General features: G+C 34.7%; 2 protein-coding genes across 2 annotated transcripts; both read left to right on the top strand.

Annotated features, from left to right (window-relative positions):
* The first annotated feature begins 315 nt into the window (after window positions 1-315).
* rnmt (RNA (guanine-7-) methyltransferase) lies at window positions 316-11,876 on the top strand. Its single transcript, XM_039681239.2, has 11 exons — window positions 316-409; window positions 795-946; window positions 2,619-2,757; window positions 2,889-3,011; window positions 4,810-4,925; window positions 5,046-5,227; window positions 6,925-7,089; window positions 7,333-7,450; window positions 9,341-9,442; window positions 9,538-9,571; window positions 11,142-11,876. Exons 1-11 carry the CDS (start codon window positions 391-393, stop codon window positions 11,177-11,179), a joined length of 1,188 nt encoding a protein of 395 aa, XP_039537173.1. The 5' UTR covers window positions 316-390; the 3' UTR covers window positions 11,180-11,876.
* A 334-nt stretch (window positions 11,877-12,210) lies between these two features.
* Window positions 12,211-16,968, top strand: znf706 (zinc finger protein 706). The gene is made up of 3 exons (XM_039680951.2): window positions 12,211-12,366; window positions 13,255-13,390; window positions 16,124-16,968. Exons 2-3 carry the CDS (start codon window positions 13,256-13,258, stop codon window positions 16,217-16,219), a joined length of 231 nt encoding a protein of 76 aa, XP_039536885.2. The 5' UTR covers window positions 12,211-12,366; window position 13,255; the 3' UTR covers window positions 16,220-16,968.
* Window positions 16,969-17,956: the final 988 nt, after the last annotated feature.

The raw sequence follows: 17,956 nt of genomic DNA, 5'->3' as shown, positions 1-17,956 counted from the left end.
AGAATGCACGGCGACGTCGAGAATTTACAAGCGCTTATAGACGTGTTTTAATACAAAATAAATTAAAATGCGGTGATATGTATGTGTATGTGGGGAACAAGTATATACACGGAATTTTTTGTAATTTATTTAAAGAGAAAGAAAAAACTATTTCCTCCTGTTCCAAATGTAGGCTATACATACCATGTATGTACTATATCTGTCTGTGTATATTTATAATGATGTTACACTTAAGTTATGTTTAGAATAACATGCCTCCATTAAATAGTATTAAAAAAAAGTATTCCAAGTGCGAATGCAAGAAGTCCGCCAGTCCTCTAGGCGGCGCTGCGCTGGTTTTCTCATATAGTACTGCAGTGAAGATCGGGAAGTGCGCTGTTTGTTGGATACATGATGGCGCAAAACTCAAGTGAGTGCAGCAACATTGTTTCAGTGTTCATTGATCTGTTTGTTACACAATCATGGCGTTGAGCACACAAACAGTTAATGTGATGTATAATGTTGGTCTAATTTTCAATTAGACTCAGTCAGTCTTTGCAGATGAAACACGTGCCGAGACGGACGCTTGACATGAGCTGTTGTAATGAACTCAACTCTGACGCACTACAATTTTACGTTTATGTTAGTTTATCTACATAAACTTAATGTATAAGTTACCCATCCCATTGCTTACAATTTAAATAATTGAAATCACGACTTCTGTTTGTTCCTTCTGTGGTCAATTACTAGTTTTATAAGGCGAATGCAAATTTCATAAAAACATAAATACTAATGCACTGCTTTTCTATGTACAGGATTGTTTGAGGCGGACAGTAAATGTGCTGATCCAAAGGACGATCAGGACAGCACAAGATCTTTAGATGGTTTCCAGACTTCATCATCCTCACTGAAGAGACACAGGGACGGCGATGAGGGAGATGAAGATCACTCTCACAGGAAGAAGCTGGTAAGCTCCCACCATCAGAATTGATATGTAATGTTCCATAGACATCTATTTATTGTTATTTATTTAGAAAAGGGACAGTGTACATTAATAAACATTCTTAAATGTAAATGTACCCAAATTAGCCAAAGGCTAGTTTTCATTGGTAGTCCCTTTGCCAGATGTTATTAGGCTCTTAACTAGAAAAAAAGAGTTAAACATTACAGCAATACAACAATCATAAAACTAGAAGTATACAAAAAGACAATATATGAAGAGTTCAGATGCAAAAGCCTCTAAGTGCCATTTGAAATTTTCTTCTAAAATGATCATTTTTATCAAGCTTGTATATTTAAGTTCAGTAATTTCACTTAAATGGCAATGAAGATTACCTATTAATTGTCATTTAAGTGAAATTACTGAACTTAAATATACAAGCTTGATAAAAATGGTCATTTTAGAACAAAATTTCAAATGGCATTTAGAGGCTTTTGCATCTGAACTCTTCATATATATATACAGACACAATTAAACAAAAAATAGAAATTAAAAATATTTTAGTTAAATATGAATGAATAGGTCTATAATAAAATTAATAATAAGGTTAGTAATAATAATAATGTGTTAATGTTCACAGTGTTGGTTATGTAGTAGCCATTTCTTAAGATTAAGCTTAAAAGAGTTAAATGATGAGCACTCTCTAATCTATGTAATTTACGTTGACTCTTTATAAACTCCAGAGAATTTTCTCTGGATATTTATTGTTTATTAAAATTGAGCTGTAGTGCTCAGTATGGATATATTTTTTTGACAGAAATAAAAACGAGCCGAGCCAGTACAATATATGTTTCAATAGATTTTACTGTTGTTCAAAAACTTGCAAGTTCTTCAGTTGTTTCCTTATAAAACTAAACTAGACAGGAACTCCACAAAACAGTTGTAAGTTCTGAAATTTTAGAGGCTTTGTTTAAAAACATCAAGCACACAAGAAATTGTAATGTTTCCTAAGTCTTGATTCAATCGTGATCATATTCAGTCAAAATTCAATATGATCACCCTGACTAAGGTTAATTATTATTATTAGTTCCAAAACTTATATGTATTCAAAATGCATGAAATGTGTCAAATGTTTAATGGACCCTTTCCAAATGTCCTCAGAAGTGGAAGTCATCATAGTTTGGTACATGGCTGTGAACGGAAATGACAACAATTATCATTTTTGCACTTCCATTTGCTCCAATAACGAAAGAAAAAAAATCCACAATAGCGTTTTTAGGATTTTACAAAAGAAGGAAAAACATAAAACGATTGATCATTTGCCATCACTCCCTCAGCCGTTGTGTTAGAAATGCTTAAACAACTGTGTTAACAAGTTTTCTGCAATTTAATGGCAAGGCAATATAACATAGTATAGTGTTACAAACATCAACAATAATAAAAAAAAATGTTTGATGTAATTTTTTTATTTATTTGATGAATACAGGGCTCATCAATAAATCACCTGAGTGTATTAAAAGTGACAGCTTAAAATTAGAAATAAACACTATTGTAATAAAACCAAGTATTCAAATGAAGCATTTTTTGCAATTGTCATTCATCTCTGAATCTAGTTACTGAGAAAAAGTGCTAGTAGTAATGCTAACGTCTCAGTGTGCCAACTCATCTGCCCAGTTCAATACATGCTTTATTTTTGCAGGTCACAGACGAATCATTTCACAGTCAAAAAGTGGCCACACATTACAACAAACTTCAGGAGTGTGGCCTGGTAGAGCGTAATAAAAGCAGGATAGTCCACATGCGCAACTTCAACAACTGGTTGAAGAGCGTTCTTATTGGTGAGAAGAACACAGGCTTTCTTTCATCTCTCAAACTCAAAATGTTTCATGTCACCGTATTTAGTGGCATTTGGGTTAGTCAGGCATGAGAATTATTAACTGTTCTGGGGTCTGTGTGTTGGTCTCCTCAGGGGAGTTTTTGGATAAGGTGAGGCAAAGACGGAGAGATATAACCGTGCTGGATCTGGGCTGTGGCAAAGGTGGGGATCTTCTCAAATGGAAAAAAGGACGCATTGATAAACTGGTCTGTGCAGGTAACTACACAATCCTCTTCCTCTTCATGCTTTCCTGTGTCTGTAAAGTTATTTGGTCCTTACACAATAAGTGGGCCATATTTTTTTGCTTTTCGAAAAGGTAAAGCCATACCTAACCAACAAAGTTTAATAAGTTTACCATGTTAGTGGTTTGCTAACAGTGTTGGGTAAGTTACTCTAAAAAAGCAATGAATTACTAGTTACTAATTACCTCTTCAACAGTGTAATTAGATTACTGTACTGATTACTCTCTATAAAAAGTATTTAATTACTTTTAATTACTTTCAAAATCCCATATCAATCTCAACCAGCTGAATAATACAAGGATAGACATGAATCTGTTTTAATTCTTTCAAATAAATACTATAAAATTGCATGAATTATCCTTAAACTGACCACGGTGGAGAAGGTTACATTATAAAAACATACTTTTTAACATCAGACAATACATTTTGATGTTAAACCCACTATTGTTTTATGTCTGATCTCATGACATTTCACACTTTTTTCATACATATTTTACAATAATTCGTACGGGTCGTATGATTTAGACACCTCATAAAACGCATACGAATCGCTGTGAGACTGGATTGATCTATACACAGTATTTACCTCAATTACATCAGAAGTAACTAGATAAATGAAGAGTAATCCCTTACTTTATATTTTCAAGGGAAAAGTAATTAAATTACAGTAACTAATTAGTTACACCCAACACTGTTTGCTAATAGTAAATAACACGTTGCTATGACATTTCATTCCGTCCAGAATTTTGAATGCAAACTCTAATCGGCCAGTATAATGATCGACCATTAATTAAGAGCATTCACGCTAATATTTAGCTCTATCCACGTGTGATCAGACCATCCAACACTGATGTTAACCAGTGGTGGAATGTAACGAAGTACAAATACTTTGTTTCTTTACTTAAGTACGTTTTTCACATATTTTTACTTTACTTAAGTAGAATAAATAGTGCATACTTTTTACTTTTACTTCGTTATATTTTGCAGCAAATATTATACTTTCTACTCCACTACATTTCTACAACTTCTGTTACATTTTCTGATCAGTTTTTCCCCTGCCAAAACGTAATCCGACCGTCCGTTCGTTGCACGTTTGTCTCACCAGTGACGTTTGGTTGCCATAGATGCATCAACTAAATGCGTCTCGCACGCAGTGTGTTTATCGTGCAATTTATATGCGAAAATTTGTTTTTACGTGCATAGGAAACACACCGTGTGTAATATACTGTACGTTTGGTTAAAATTATGGCAAGCCAAGAGGTTCAGAATTACACCATAAATTAATCGCGTTTACTGCCAAACATAGTTATTAACATATAAGTTAGTAAGGATAAGCACGGTTTATATTGCCTAATTGCAAGCTTGTTTCAGAAATGGTGACTTTTTTTTTCCATCATTATTGAACATCATTATATGAGTATTAGGTTGAATGAGTTAGAATTAAACGTTTTATTAATCATTAGAAAATTGTCATTAAGAGAATCAATTGTTATGCAAATACTTTTATTTTAGTACTTAAAGTACATTTAAAATCAGGTACTTTTTACTTAAGTATGGTTGTCATTGTGTTACTTCTACTTTTACTAAAGTAAATATTTATCTGGTTATTTGTACTTTTACTTAAGTACTGAGATTCAGTACTTCCTCCACCACTGATGTTAACAGCAGGTGTAAATGGCCTGACTTGCTCATAAATGTATAAACTGCGTCCTTTTTTTAAAAATGTCTTTGGGAATCACACTTTCTTCTGTATATATGATTGCATGTCACAGATATCGCTGCGGTGTCCATTGAGCAGTGCCAGCAGCGCTATAATGACATCAGACGGAGGGGTCACCCAAACGACCGCACGTTCTCTGCCGAGTTCATCACCGCAGACTGCAGCAGGGTACGAGCCAGTGGGTTTTTTTATTTAGCAGTGCACGTTTCATTTGTTAGAGGGATTCTGTTCATTGTTAAAAAGGAGAAACATGAAAGTCATAGGGGTCACACACTCTGTCTTTCTCAGGAGCTGCTGTCGGAGAAGTTGCGAGACCCCGAGATGCAGTTCGACTTGTGCAGCTGTCAGTTTGTGTATCATTATTCCTTTGAGAGCGAGCAGCAGGCTGACACCATGCTGAGAAACGCCTGTGAGAGACTACGGCCTGGAGGATTCTTCATCGGAACAACTCCAGATGCGTACGAGCTGGTGTAAGCTCTCACACACACTCTCACTCTGATATTTATATCTATTACGGTTTACATGCACAATGTGTTGTAGGGCCTGGGCTGAGTGAATTTAAACACTGTCCACAACAGGAGTTGCACATTATGACTAGCACTTGACTTAGTTTAAGTTCACTTGTGCATGCCCAGGCAGGAATAAGTTGTAATATAGAGTGCCGAGGTTTCGACGTCACTCTGTAGGCCAAAACGCGGAAGTGAGTTAGCATTTTAGCACTACGGTTCCCTCGCTCTAAAGCCTATGGGATTTTTGAATGGGTTTTTGCTAAATCGCCTGAAATAAGGTCTGTGGTGAACAAAGCCTCTAAATATTTTCACGTGTTGATCTATGACATAGAACACACAGTTATAACCTGCTTGTGGTTTTTAAAAGTTTATTGTGTCTGATTGTGTTTTTTAAAATCTTTATATAGGCTTCAAATGTATACATTTTGGATTAACTAGTAAAGATTATCTTGATAGTAAAAACGTGTAAGGGTCACAACCCTTTGTTGAACACAGATCTTATTTTTTGCGATTTTCCAAAAGTCTATGGGGAAAATGCATTGCTTTTCGATCGAGGGAACCCATGCGCCGCTAGCTTCCGAGTTGTCCTACAAAGTGACGTCATCACTTCGGCACTCTTATTATGTTTGATGTATAAATATCTGATTAATCTCATATAGGATGTGTAGGTAATTAGCCTGCTAACAAAGCGCTTCTTTCATGCAGCTCAAACAGCAGTGCTCTTATTTGAAACAAGTAATATTCATTTTAGATCTTTAGTTTAGTGTGTAAAATACATTTTTAAATTGGCACTGGTTCAAACTAGGCTAACTACTGCAAAAGTGCGTGGGACATGGATTTTAATGGTGATTCTTTTGGGTTTCTTTTTAAATCAAGCTCTCAAAAAAAAAAATATCGATTTAGATTACATATAAAGAAATAATTAGTATCGACCAATTTTTTTTATCTGTGCATTCCTAGAATCTGCTTTATTATTTACACTACTGCTGTTGAAACGTTTAAGATTGGTAAGATTTAAAAAAAATAAAATAAAGGCTGCATTTATTTGAACAAAAATTATTCTAACTTAAAATTTCTAATGTTTTAATATATTTTAAATTAATTTATTCCTATGATGCCAAAGCTGAATTTTCAGCATCATTTCTAAAAATATCAGAAATGATTCTTATATACTCATTTGCTGCACAAGAAACATTTTCTTATTATTAGCAATGTTGAAAACGTTGCTAATAAAACGTTAATATATCAAATATTTATATTTACATATAATATTAATTGTGAATAAATATATATAAAATATATACATGCATATTTCTTAAATATATACATGCATGTGTGGGTATTTATATATACAAATTAATTATGCACACTACACACACATATATTATGTAAACACAAACTTTTATTTTGGATGCGATTAATCGTTGCCCATCCCTAGTTTAAATCAGAGATGTGTGCAAAATATCTTTGTCAGTATGGTCAAATTAAAAACCAAAATCATTGCAATATAAAAAAAAATTATTTGATTCACAATTCACAACGCCAGCCACATAACTGATATTGCAGTTTATTCAATGATTAAACCTCACATGTTAGCAGAACAAAACAGTAATTTATTCATGTTAACCAAAACTTTCAAACTGATTGCTTTTAAATAGGAAGCGCTTGGAGGAGTCAGACTCCAACAGCTTTGGAAACGAAGTGTTCAGTGTGACCTTCCAGAAGAAAGGGGAATACCCTCTGTTCGGTTGTCAGTATGACTTCAACCTGGAGGGGGTTGTCAATGTCCCAGAGTTCCTGGTGTATTTCCCCTTGTTTGAGGAGTAAGTATCTCAAAACACATCGCGTCATCATGATTGTTACTTTCCTGGTGTGCCTGCAGAGGGCGCAACAGCTTCATAAATACATCCTTGATTTTTAAGTGTATTTCTGCTTCTAGAAAATTCTTATACAAACATATTATTCAACTGTAATGTTTATGTGTTGGAAAAAAAAAATCATAAATAATGAGTCTTTTAAAAAAAATTGCATTTCTTTTATTTTACTTTTTTTTTTGTTCTGTCTAGAATGGCAAAAAAGTACAACATGCGCCTGGTTTACAGGAAAACCTTCAGTGAATTCTTTGAGGAGAAAGTTAAAGATGAGAAGAACAAGGTTCTGATGCAGTGGATGCAGGCGCTGGAGGTATGTGTGTCGGACCGTCACTGGCTTTTCATAATCGATGAATCTGCTGATAGATTATTTTATCTATTCATTTATTAGTCTCTTAACAATTTGATCTGGTGTTTTTGATTATTGCGAAAAATTGCAACCACACATTTTGAGTGCTAAGTAGTCTCTCTAAAACGGAGATGCATCTTATAATGCAGTGTATGGTCTCATGAATAATTGTAACCACAGTTATAATGCATAATAATAATAATTAGGGCTGTGCAAAAATTAATTGCGATTAATCGTATCCAAAATAAAAGTCTGTGTTTACATAATATATTTGTGTGTGCTGTATATATAAATACCTATGCATGCATCCATATATTTAAGAATTATTTGCGCTTAAATTCTGTATATTTGTATATATAAATACATAATCTATATTATATAAATATTTTATATATGACTAACACATTTTCTTAAATATATACATGCATATGTTTGTATTTATATATACAAAATAATTATATACAGCACACACAAATATATTATGTAAACACAGACTTTTATTTTGGATGCGATTAATCACAATTAATTTTTGCACAGCCCTAATAATAATGCATCTTTAAAAAAAAGTATATTCTATATTGGTTTAAAATGTGACAATCAATTTCAGATGTGACTAAATCTGTGAATATTATAATGCATTTTAACTTTTGATGTAGTTCTTTCTAAAAAGATATAATGCATTATGATGTACATTATGAATTCATTTATATAATGGCTTTAAGTAAAGTTATCAACATAGTTCTTGTAAGAAAGTAGCAATGGCTGAGACAGACTTTCATCTTTAAATAGTCAAATTTCGTGTATGTGATGTACGACTGATGATCCTGAGCAGGTTTGAGCTGACAGACTTGTTGCTATGACAGGAATGCCAGGATGAGCGTCAAAGAACCTAACAATCCTAGACAAGATCGTGTCAAATAGGGATGCACCGATATGACAATTTTGCCCGATACCGATAATTCTTTATATTTGAAAGCCGATAACCGATATATTGGCCAATAAATCTAAATCCAAATTTTTAGACAATTTTTGAGAGCCTGTTTATAAAAAAAGTTCCTCATTAAAAGTCAAGATACAAACACAATTATGATGTTCTTATTTTAATATTGTGTAGCCGATATGACAGACTTTGCACTTTAACTGGAATTTCCTTTTTTTTAAAGTGATTTCAATCATATATCAAGCAATTTAAAAGCATCATGTTGAACAGTGCACATCTAAACTAAAGGAAATAATACATTAGTCATCAGCTTTTAGATATCGGCTAAATGTTCTTGTTGGGCCGATAACGATAACATTAAAAATGATCATTTATCGGCCGATACCGAAAATGTGGCCGATATATCGTGCATCCCTAATGTCAAATCGTCAATAGTAAAATCCAGACAGCAAAAGGAGAATGGGCCTGCCTTGAACTGCTTTAGAAAAAGAAACTGATGAAACTGTTTGATTTTTACCACTTTCACTGTCAGCCAGACCACTTCCTTTGGTGGGCTGTTTTGACTTGACAGGCAAGCAGTTGGACATATTACTCTTTGAACTGTATAGGCATGCCCTAGCAACCATAGTGTATCCTAGCAACATGCAAATGCCAGATCTCAGCTCTACAAGATCATAGTGACATAGAAGTTGGCTCTTTTTTGATATCATAGATAGGCGACTGAAAATATCACCGTGGTAAAGGTGTGCAAATGTATAGCAGCATGAACAAGCCACATCTACTGTATGTACCAGAATATTATACAGTCTTGCAGTCACCCAGAGCAGAGTTTTATTTAGTGTTTTCTGCTTATAGAACCATATCACCTAATCTTTTTAAATAGTTTGTCTTATCTTTTAATCTTGTTGTCATAGCAATACCCTCCGGACGAGAGGGGCCGACTGGCGTCCGACAGTCCAGGGGAGTATGATCATGCCAAGAGAATAGCTGCGAATCCTGCTGTTAGACATCCACTGGTGAGCCTTAATGTGTTTATTTCATTTTCTTTAAAACCACAAAGAAACAAATCTTTGTGTTAATTGTGTTCTGATAGTTTGCTCTTTCTCCATAGGGAACCTTGAGCAAGTCTGAGTGGGAGGCTACAAGTACGTGGTGATGTTCTTCCTGTTAAACACAAGTGTCTTTTGATATTGAAAGATGCTTTAACTGTTTTCTCTAAGGTTTTTCTGATTTCACAAAACAAAAAGATGTAGGATATTAATTCAAATTTATGATTTGTTTGATCTCCGTATTCATATGCTGGAAGTCTCTTTTTTTATTTACCGTAAAGCTCTGCCCACATACAAGCCAAGAAATGAAAGACCGTAGCTGTGAAAACTCTTTTCTTCTATAGATATAGTTAATTTAATTTAATTTAATTAATTTTTCCTTCTAGTGAAGTACAGCATATGGTTTGGCCATCAAAGAAAAAAAAAAGAGCTTGCACTAACAGAAAAGTAATGCTATGCTAGTACTTTCTTTGATGCACCATGTATAAGATGGATACGAATGTGGTACTATATGTCAAAATAAATTTAAACTATATGACTATATGTCAAAATAAATTCGTTTATATTTCATGACAGACACATTCTCCTAACGGTCCTCTCTCTGTTTCTATGTACACTTAACATGAAAAAGTAAAAAAAACAACAACAAAAAACAAGTGAATATTTTTACATTTATACAAAAAAATTTTTTTATCAGTTTCTAAAAAAAAATATATAGCTGCACAAAATTAGAAATGTTTCTTGAGCAGAAAATCAGCACATTAGACTGATTTCTGAATGATCGAGTGAGACTTAAGATGAATAATTCATTTTACAATACATTTTTAAATAAACACTCATTTAAAATTTGTATAATATTTCACAATATTACTGTTTATTATATCAAATAAATGCAGTCTTTGTGAGCAGAAGAGACCTCAAAAGCATCAAAAAAATATTTTCGACCCTAACCTGTTGAATGGTAGTGTAGCTTTGAAAAGTTTAATTTATTTTATGAAATGTTTTAAACAGATTTAATTCAAGTTTGTTAGTTATGGAGACATATTTAGTTAAATGCTTGGGTATATAGAATTTTATATGTTGTATTTAGTGTAGAGTAAAATTGAGATTTATTTATTCACGATTAAAGGTAACTCTGGTTTACACCTAGTATCAACATTCATTTTGGGTGATGCATTGTATTATATATATATATATATATATATATAACTATTAGATTCATCCATGTAAGCCGACTAACAAGGGTTTCTGAAAGTGAACGTGTAGTTGAGTGTGACAAAAAAAGAGGTGTGGGTCTCCACCAAATCTGAACAATAAAAATTTCTTAAATCTTAAATAATAGGCGATCTGGTGCTGGAATGTGAAGCGCATCTTAATTGGTGAAACCAGGCTTTCTTGCTCGCTCGATTTTCGGGAAATTGTATATGATTTGGATCCGCTATCAATATGCGGGAGGCTTCCGGGCCTTTCAGGAGAGGTGGGATCTGTGCAATTTTGATTAGTCCACAATGAAGTATCATCAGGATTCACTTTCACATTTGTGTATATATTTCCATAGAGTATATTTTTGGTCTTAATTTATTTCAAAAAGTGATATTTTTGCAGTTTATTTTAGAACATTTTCCATGCGATGACCAACCACTCTCCTTCCTCTCTCTTTTTTTAGGCATATACCTGGTGTATGTGTTTGAGAAAATGTCATGAGTCTGAGGGATTCACTATCGAGTTGATGAGTGAGCCACGCTTGTGGGATCTCATTGTCATCCATTCGGTTTCCAAAAGCCTGCTGAGCGTGTCCATTCTGCAAACCATCAAATATTTTTATACAAACAGGGCTTTTCTTTCATGAGTGTTTGTTTGTTCAAGTGTATTTTGAGCTTGTGTAAGGAAGTGAATACAAATGCAAATGGTCAATATTCTGTCTGATACTGTATTTCTGTTTGTCTTTAACCTTTTCACCCGCTCCCCTTTCTCTTCAAGTCAAGCGATGTACTAACCTGGTAGATCTTAGTCATGCAGTCCGTTTGGGTTTTACTTTGATTGTGATCTACCCTTCCCTTCTAGCTTGATTTAACACTGTCTTGAGTAACAAAACAAAGCTCTGTCCATTTGTCAAGAATATTGTGTGAAGTTAAAACTAAAGTTTTATTTGATATCATGTTTAATGTATGACTGGGCTGGGAGTGGAGGTGTGTCTAACTTTAATCCATAAAATCTTTTTATTTTTAGTTTTTTTTTTTTACTTGTCAGTTGTTTAGTAATGATGGCACAATGCGTTTCTCTTCAAATGTATTTGAATACCAGAAAATATGTTTATTTCTGTCTGTACCCTTCTGATTTCAGTATGTAGAGTGCTAAAACCTGGTTTAGGAATATTAAACCTTGAATTACATCAATTGTATCCCTGTGTCTTTTAAAATTATTTTCAAGGTAAGACACACTTGCTGTATACACTCTCATATTACAAAAATCGAATAGTCATTGCAGGAAATTATATTATCATTAGTCAATATTAGTTTCCATTTCAAAGTTAGAACATTACGATTTGAATACACTTTAAAATAATGTATTCCTGCGATGGTAAATGCTACGTGGGATGTCCATATCTCAGCTCTGGAAGGGTCTAGAGCCCCCATTTTTGCACTCGTGGCCCTCTATCAGAATCCAGAGTTTTGAGAAGATTGGAGGCACAAGACAACGTACAGGCCTGTACTGTCTATCTATGGTACAGGCACATGCATGTTCTTTAGCGCGCATGTCGCTCTCTAGCGCTCAGTGTCGCTGTGGTCAGTGCAGGAATTACATGAGAGTAGCTCTGGGAAGAGCACAACTGTCACAAGCGTGCGGGAGTCAAAGCCTGTAGCTGCCTACGGATCGATTCTGTTCGCCAGGTATGTTCATATTTAGTAATAGATTAAAAAAAAAGAACATATAGTAGGATTTTAATGACCCGTATGAGTATTCGTGTGTAGCTGTGTCGAAAGATTTAGTTTTGTTAGTGTGTTTAGCATGCTAGCTGGCTAACCATATGGTGTCGTTAACCAAGCCCAGTATCTCCGCTCACTAATCTATCTCAACTCTTACAGTATGCTAGGTTTTACGTCTAATATTTAGTTTTTAGCCCCTGAATGTCCTTTTAAAGTCTGGATAATCGCCGGGTTGTATGAAATAGTGCTAGCAAATGTAGCTACAGCTAATGGGCTATCGAGCCTCAGTTGCATTGACAGCTAACTTAGCTCAGTCATAAACTGCTAACATTGAACAGTAAAACCGCCCATTATTGTGTATTGACACATATTATTTGTGATTTAAAAAATTCTGAATGCAACAATGCTGTAATAGTTGTTAATTAGAGATATTATTCTCCTTTAATATGTAAGTAAAAGAGATTATGTATCTCCTGTAACCTTGTTCACTGTGTGATTTTGTTTCCAACAACAACATTAGCTGCCTTCCTGACATTGTTATTGGTTCAAACTGAGCCAAAGGCAGAACATGGTGTACACTAACTTAGTAAAATCTCTGATATCATATGCCCTCCTCTATAAGGACACAGTCTTGGATGAGTATTATCAGACAGCATTTTTATTAGCTCAGTAAATTGTGGAATTTGGATTGTTGACAGAAAACTAGCACACAAACACACAGATAATGTCATGTTTTGCAATTTTTTCTTGTTTATTCTTGATCGCCGTGTATGTAAATATTTCGACTTTGTCTTACTGAGACCGTCTCAGTCTCTGTATGTTATTGATGTCATTTTGTCATCAATCCAACAGCATGGCGCGTGGACACCAGAAAATCCAGTCTCAACAGAAAAACGCCAAGAAGCAGGCGGAGATCAAGAAATCCAAAGGCCACGACCAGAAGACCGCGGCGAAAGCGGCACTGGTGTTCACGTGTGGCGTCTGCAGGGTCAGTTGCAATTAAAACAGGTTATTTTTACCCCACAGATCATCTTTGGAGGTTCTTTTCAACCAAATTCTGTATTGTTTCAATGTTTTTTTAATCACATTTCATGCACTATGGACTTTTACTGAACATAGCTCAAGGAATGAACTCCTGTTTGCCCTGCATAAAGATATGTTGTCTATATAAAGCTTCAAATTTTAAATATGGGTGTATACAGAGACTGGTTGTGCTGGGAAATTTTGTCACCAAGTTAGAACTTGTCTCTGACTGTGAAAGTTATTCTCACTGTTGGTATCAAATCAGACTTGTCAGCACACCAACTAATTACCAGTAACTGAGAATCACACGTGCATGAAAACTGCTTAAAGTCAAAATGAAATGGCGTTCGCAATGTTCAGAGAATTTCCCTAATAAGGTGCACGTTAATGGTTAAACAACTGATAAATACAATTATTTTGCTCAAAAAACATAATTGTGATTATTAGTCATACTTGTTCTCATTAAACATTTAATCAGAATTGTATAAGCTCAATTCAAGAGAACATCAACTCACGTGCAGGGGTTATTTTATTTACATTCATTATATTTACCATTTACATCAACACACTCTTAACGTTGTTCAAACTGGCGAAACCTTAAGAAGCTTCTCACAAAAGCGAAAACTGTGAAATTCCTAAAATCAGTTCCTAATTATGTTAACATTTTTATATTCGTTGTATACATTGTATTGTAACACAAGTAAACATGTGAAGGAACCTATACACTCATTTGAGCAGAATTTGGCAATGAATTTCACCAAAGTTCAATGTGTGTTTGTCGGTGGTTTCAGATCACCAGCGCTTGCCTTGCACACATGCATATGGTTGGGAAGTTTTGTTTTCTTCACTACTGTTGCCTTTGACTCAGTTTTGGCTTAGTTGTGGTTTAAATTAAAAATAATTGATATTCACACTAATATTTAACTAAACTGACATTAGCTGTGTTTCCATAGAAAGTTGACAATTTATCTTAGCTTAAAATATCACATAAAACATTTGCAAATAAAGCAGCTTTTCCATCCTATGTGTTCAAGAGAACAAAATCGCCACTTCATGGCAAATTGGTGCAAAATATCTGTAATATTCAGGGTACCTACACAGTTTGGAAAAGGATGGAATTTGATTTGAGTCATTTTCCAGGTCTGGAAAAATATTTGTATTTCCAGACTATTGACTCTATTTAGTTTTCCATAATAGAAAATTAAGAATTGAATGAAAATAAATGTATCATACAAAAGCAGTGTTTTCATGACAGCTGTTGAGTGATTGTCATTACGACTGAATGAATTCAAGTTGCACTTTTTCAAAATGCAAAAATGCAGATTATAAGTTTTTTGAGTTTCTTCTCATGATATTATTAGCATTCTTACAGAGCCACTAAAAGGATCTTTGCAAAATAAAACATTTGCATGGACCCTGTGCCACCTATTGCACCATTAGAACATTTCACTATGTGGTTTCTCGGCCGCCATAGAGTATGTGTTAAAGCAGACCTAAGATCTAGAAATAGGATAATGTACTGCCCTAATGAAAGCCAAATTTTGACCACCTTTTTTTTAATCACCAGTGTTTTTATAGACCATTGAACTTGGCAAATAGGAAAATGCACACAGCCATATTGTGCCATCAGCCCATTTCCTGTCATGCTTTTTTTTGTTTGCCGCCACGAAGGATGCATTAAATTGATATTAGAGGTACTACCCCAAAGAAAAGGTAAATTTTTAGCAAATGGGCCCAGATTTCTATTAACGCATGTGCGTATTTGCTTTCTTTTTCTTCATAGATTACGTTAGTAGATAAAACTAGAAATTGTAATGCATAATGGAAAATAATTCCTGTGCGCATGTAAATACGGTAGTTTTTCGAGGGCACGATAAAGTTTCTTGTGAGCGTGCAAAAGTCTGATATACACTACTGTGCAAAAGTCTTAGCCACTTTAGTATTTTCACCCCCCAAAAATAGTTTTAAGCCAGCTTTTTATATATTTTGCTGTAGTGTGTCGGCTTACATTTCCAAACATTCATTTTGCCATTAATGGTTATAATCCAGCGAGATTTTTGTTTCAACTAGGAGTGACAAGAGCCGGTATAATCTGTACATAACTTTTTTTCTTCAAGAGTCTTGGAAATTTTTTTCTCAATTCTTCTGGATTTAGTATTTTTTTCTGTTTCGTTATGCAATCCCAGATGGAATCGATTATGGTGAGATCAGATCTCCGTGTGGAGCATACTGGCTGTTGTCAGACTCCTTATGCTATAAAAAATCTCACTGGGATATTATAATGGCAAATTAAATGTTCATAATGAAGTTGACAACATTAACACTGTTATTTCCCTGTTTTATTAATGTGAAGCTGCTTGAAAAACAATTTGTAATCAATAAAACAATCAAAAAATTAAAATAGAATAAAGTACAATCTCTGATTGTGGGATTTAAACTCTGGCAACCTCAAGAATGAAAACATTACCAGTGCAAAAGTCAAATGAAAGAAAAAAAAAATCAGGTTAAAATTGGCTGGTCTATTTTACAGACGGTTAATTAAACAATATAATGCATAATGTGATTTTTGGTCAAACCGCTCACCTTATCCTTCAGGAATTGATTGGATAATAATGACGTTGTGAAAAGTGTTCTTCGCCAGTAAATTCCTTAAGACATAATGTGATGAACTAAACCATGCAACCTCTTTGTTTTGCAGTCACAAATGCCAGATCCCAAGACCTTCAAGCAACATTTTGAGAGCAAGCACCCCAAGAGCCCCCTTCCCCCAGAGCTGGAGGGCGTTGAGGCATGAACGGCCAAGAGACCGGAGGCTGATTGTATAAAACCTCATAATAAGGGTCCTGATCTCAAATTTTGTTCAGCAGGACACGGTCAGTGCTCTTACCTGAGTTTTATACATGCATCCTCCCTTTCACCACAGACACGAATCCCGTGGATCAAAGACTGATGATGTTAAGCTTCTCGACACTGTTTCAGAGCACTTGCCTTGGCTACGATCAGATCGGTGCATTACCTCAGCCTGCGCTCACATGCTTTCCTTTCTCATCTTACTTGCGTAATTAAACGGATTGAGAGAAGTTAGCAGAACACTACCAGTGATTAAGTCAGTTTCATCCATTGATTATAAATGTGGTAGTCACAGATATATTTGCTTTTTGCTTGTTTGATAAGAGGAGTGCAAAATGATGGATATGGGGGCAGTTTCCCACTACTTGACGTTTAGCCTGGGCAAAAAGTTTTTTTTTTTTAATTTTTACCTTAATTTTCTCAGTTACTAACTTTGCTCTCCACTGAAACTCTTGTAGTCCAAAACAAATGTGGTTCTGTACACTGAAAACTGGATTCTAATGCGTTTCTGTAAAATCACTGGATGTGCCCGAGTAACTGTATTATTTTTAATTTAATCTCGCTGCAGAATATCTCATTTCTCTTTGGAATCGTCTCAAACAATATCGCCTCAATGTTTGATATTCCTGCTCAAGCCACCTGGTTTCCACACCAATGTAATATATCTCTTTAATAAAATTTTACTTTGTTTAAGACGTTGTCAGGCATGTGAGGCATGTTTTCAAGTCAGTGTTGACCATTCTGAGAGTGGTGTTGTTGGTTTATTGTAAGTCAAAAACCTTGATCTAAACTAGTGATCTAAACAACAATGAAAAGTGTTATTATGCATCATTACCGTGGCAACAACACGACAGGTTATTAATCACAACACAATCAGACTAAAGTATTTTTGACCTAGAACTCATAGAGTTATAACTAAGCCTTTAAATCCATTTGCTTGATTAATGCATTTGAACTATTTAGTTATTTATTTAAGTTGCAGAGTCAAACAGAGGAATTTATTTTCTCTCTCTCTTTTTTTTTTGTTGTTGTAAAGATCATTTTAGTAATCAGTTTGTCATAATTGCTTCCGCAAGAGAGCTCAGGTATTTAACTGCAGGGTGCTTTTATCACATTCAGGGAACAATAATGCTTTCCCCATAGTAAATCACTATTTGTCCCACTCTCACTCAGGAGAATGCAGGTAGTCGATGATGATTAAGTGGAAGAACAGGAAGTTGCCCTGCAGGTTGAGACGAGTCGGGATGCTCCTCATACAGGGCACACCCTCCAATAGATCATTCTGATGGGAAGGCTAGTCAGAAGGACTAGGTGAAATACAGCAGGACCCCCACCAGACATGATTGGTATATATATGATTTTTTTTTATGGAATATTGCAGTATTTATGATAAATGACTTATCTGTGCACTTCTTTTTTTATTTTCCCTTATTTAATCTTTAATCAAAATTACTTCCCCTCACTTGCAATGACGTCTTTTTCCTGATCGCATTCACTGGAGCAAGGGCGGGTCAAACTGTCACTCACTATAGCAAACCACAGCCATCCAATCAATTCACAATGGACAAAATCAAGTCCTAGTACCACCTAGTAAATTTTCATGCCGAGTCGGAGTGTAAAAAGACCTGAAATTGTTAAAACATGATGAAAGGAGTAGTAAAAACTTTTGCTGATAATTTAC

This window comes from Pimephales promelas, chromosome 18 (genome assembly GCF_988280905.1).
Source record: "Pimephales promelas chromosome 18, fPimPro1.hap1.1, whole genome shotgun sequence".
NCBI classification, from domain to species: Eukaryota; Metazoa; Chordata; class Actinopteri; order Cypriniformes; family Leuciscidae; genus Pimephales; species Pimephales promelas.
The sequence above is the reverse complement of the archived record's forward strand: the minus strand, read 5'-3'. Positions and strand labels throughout refer to the sequence as shown.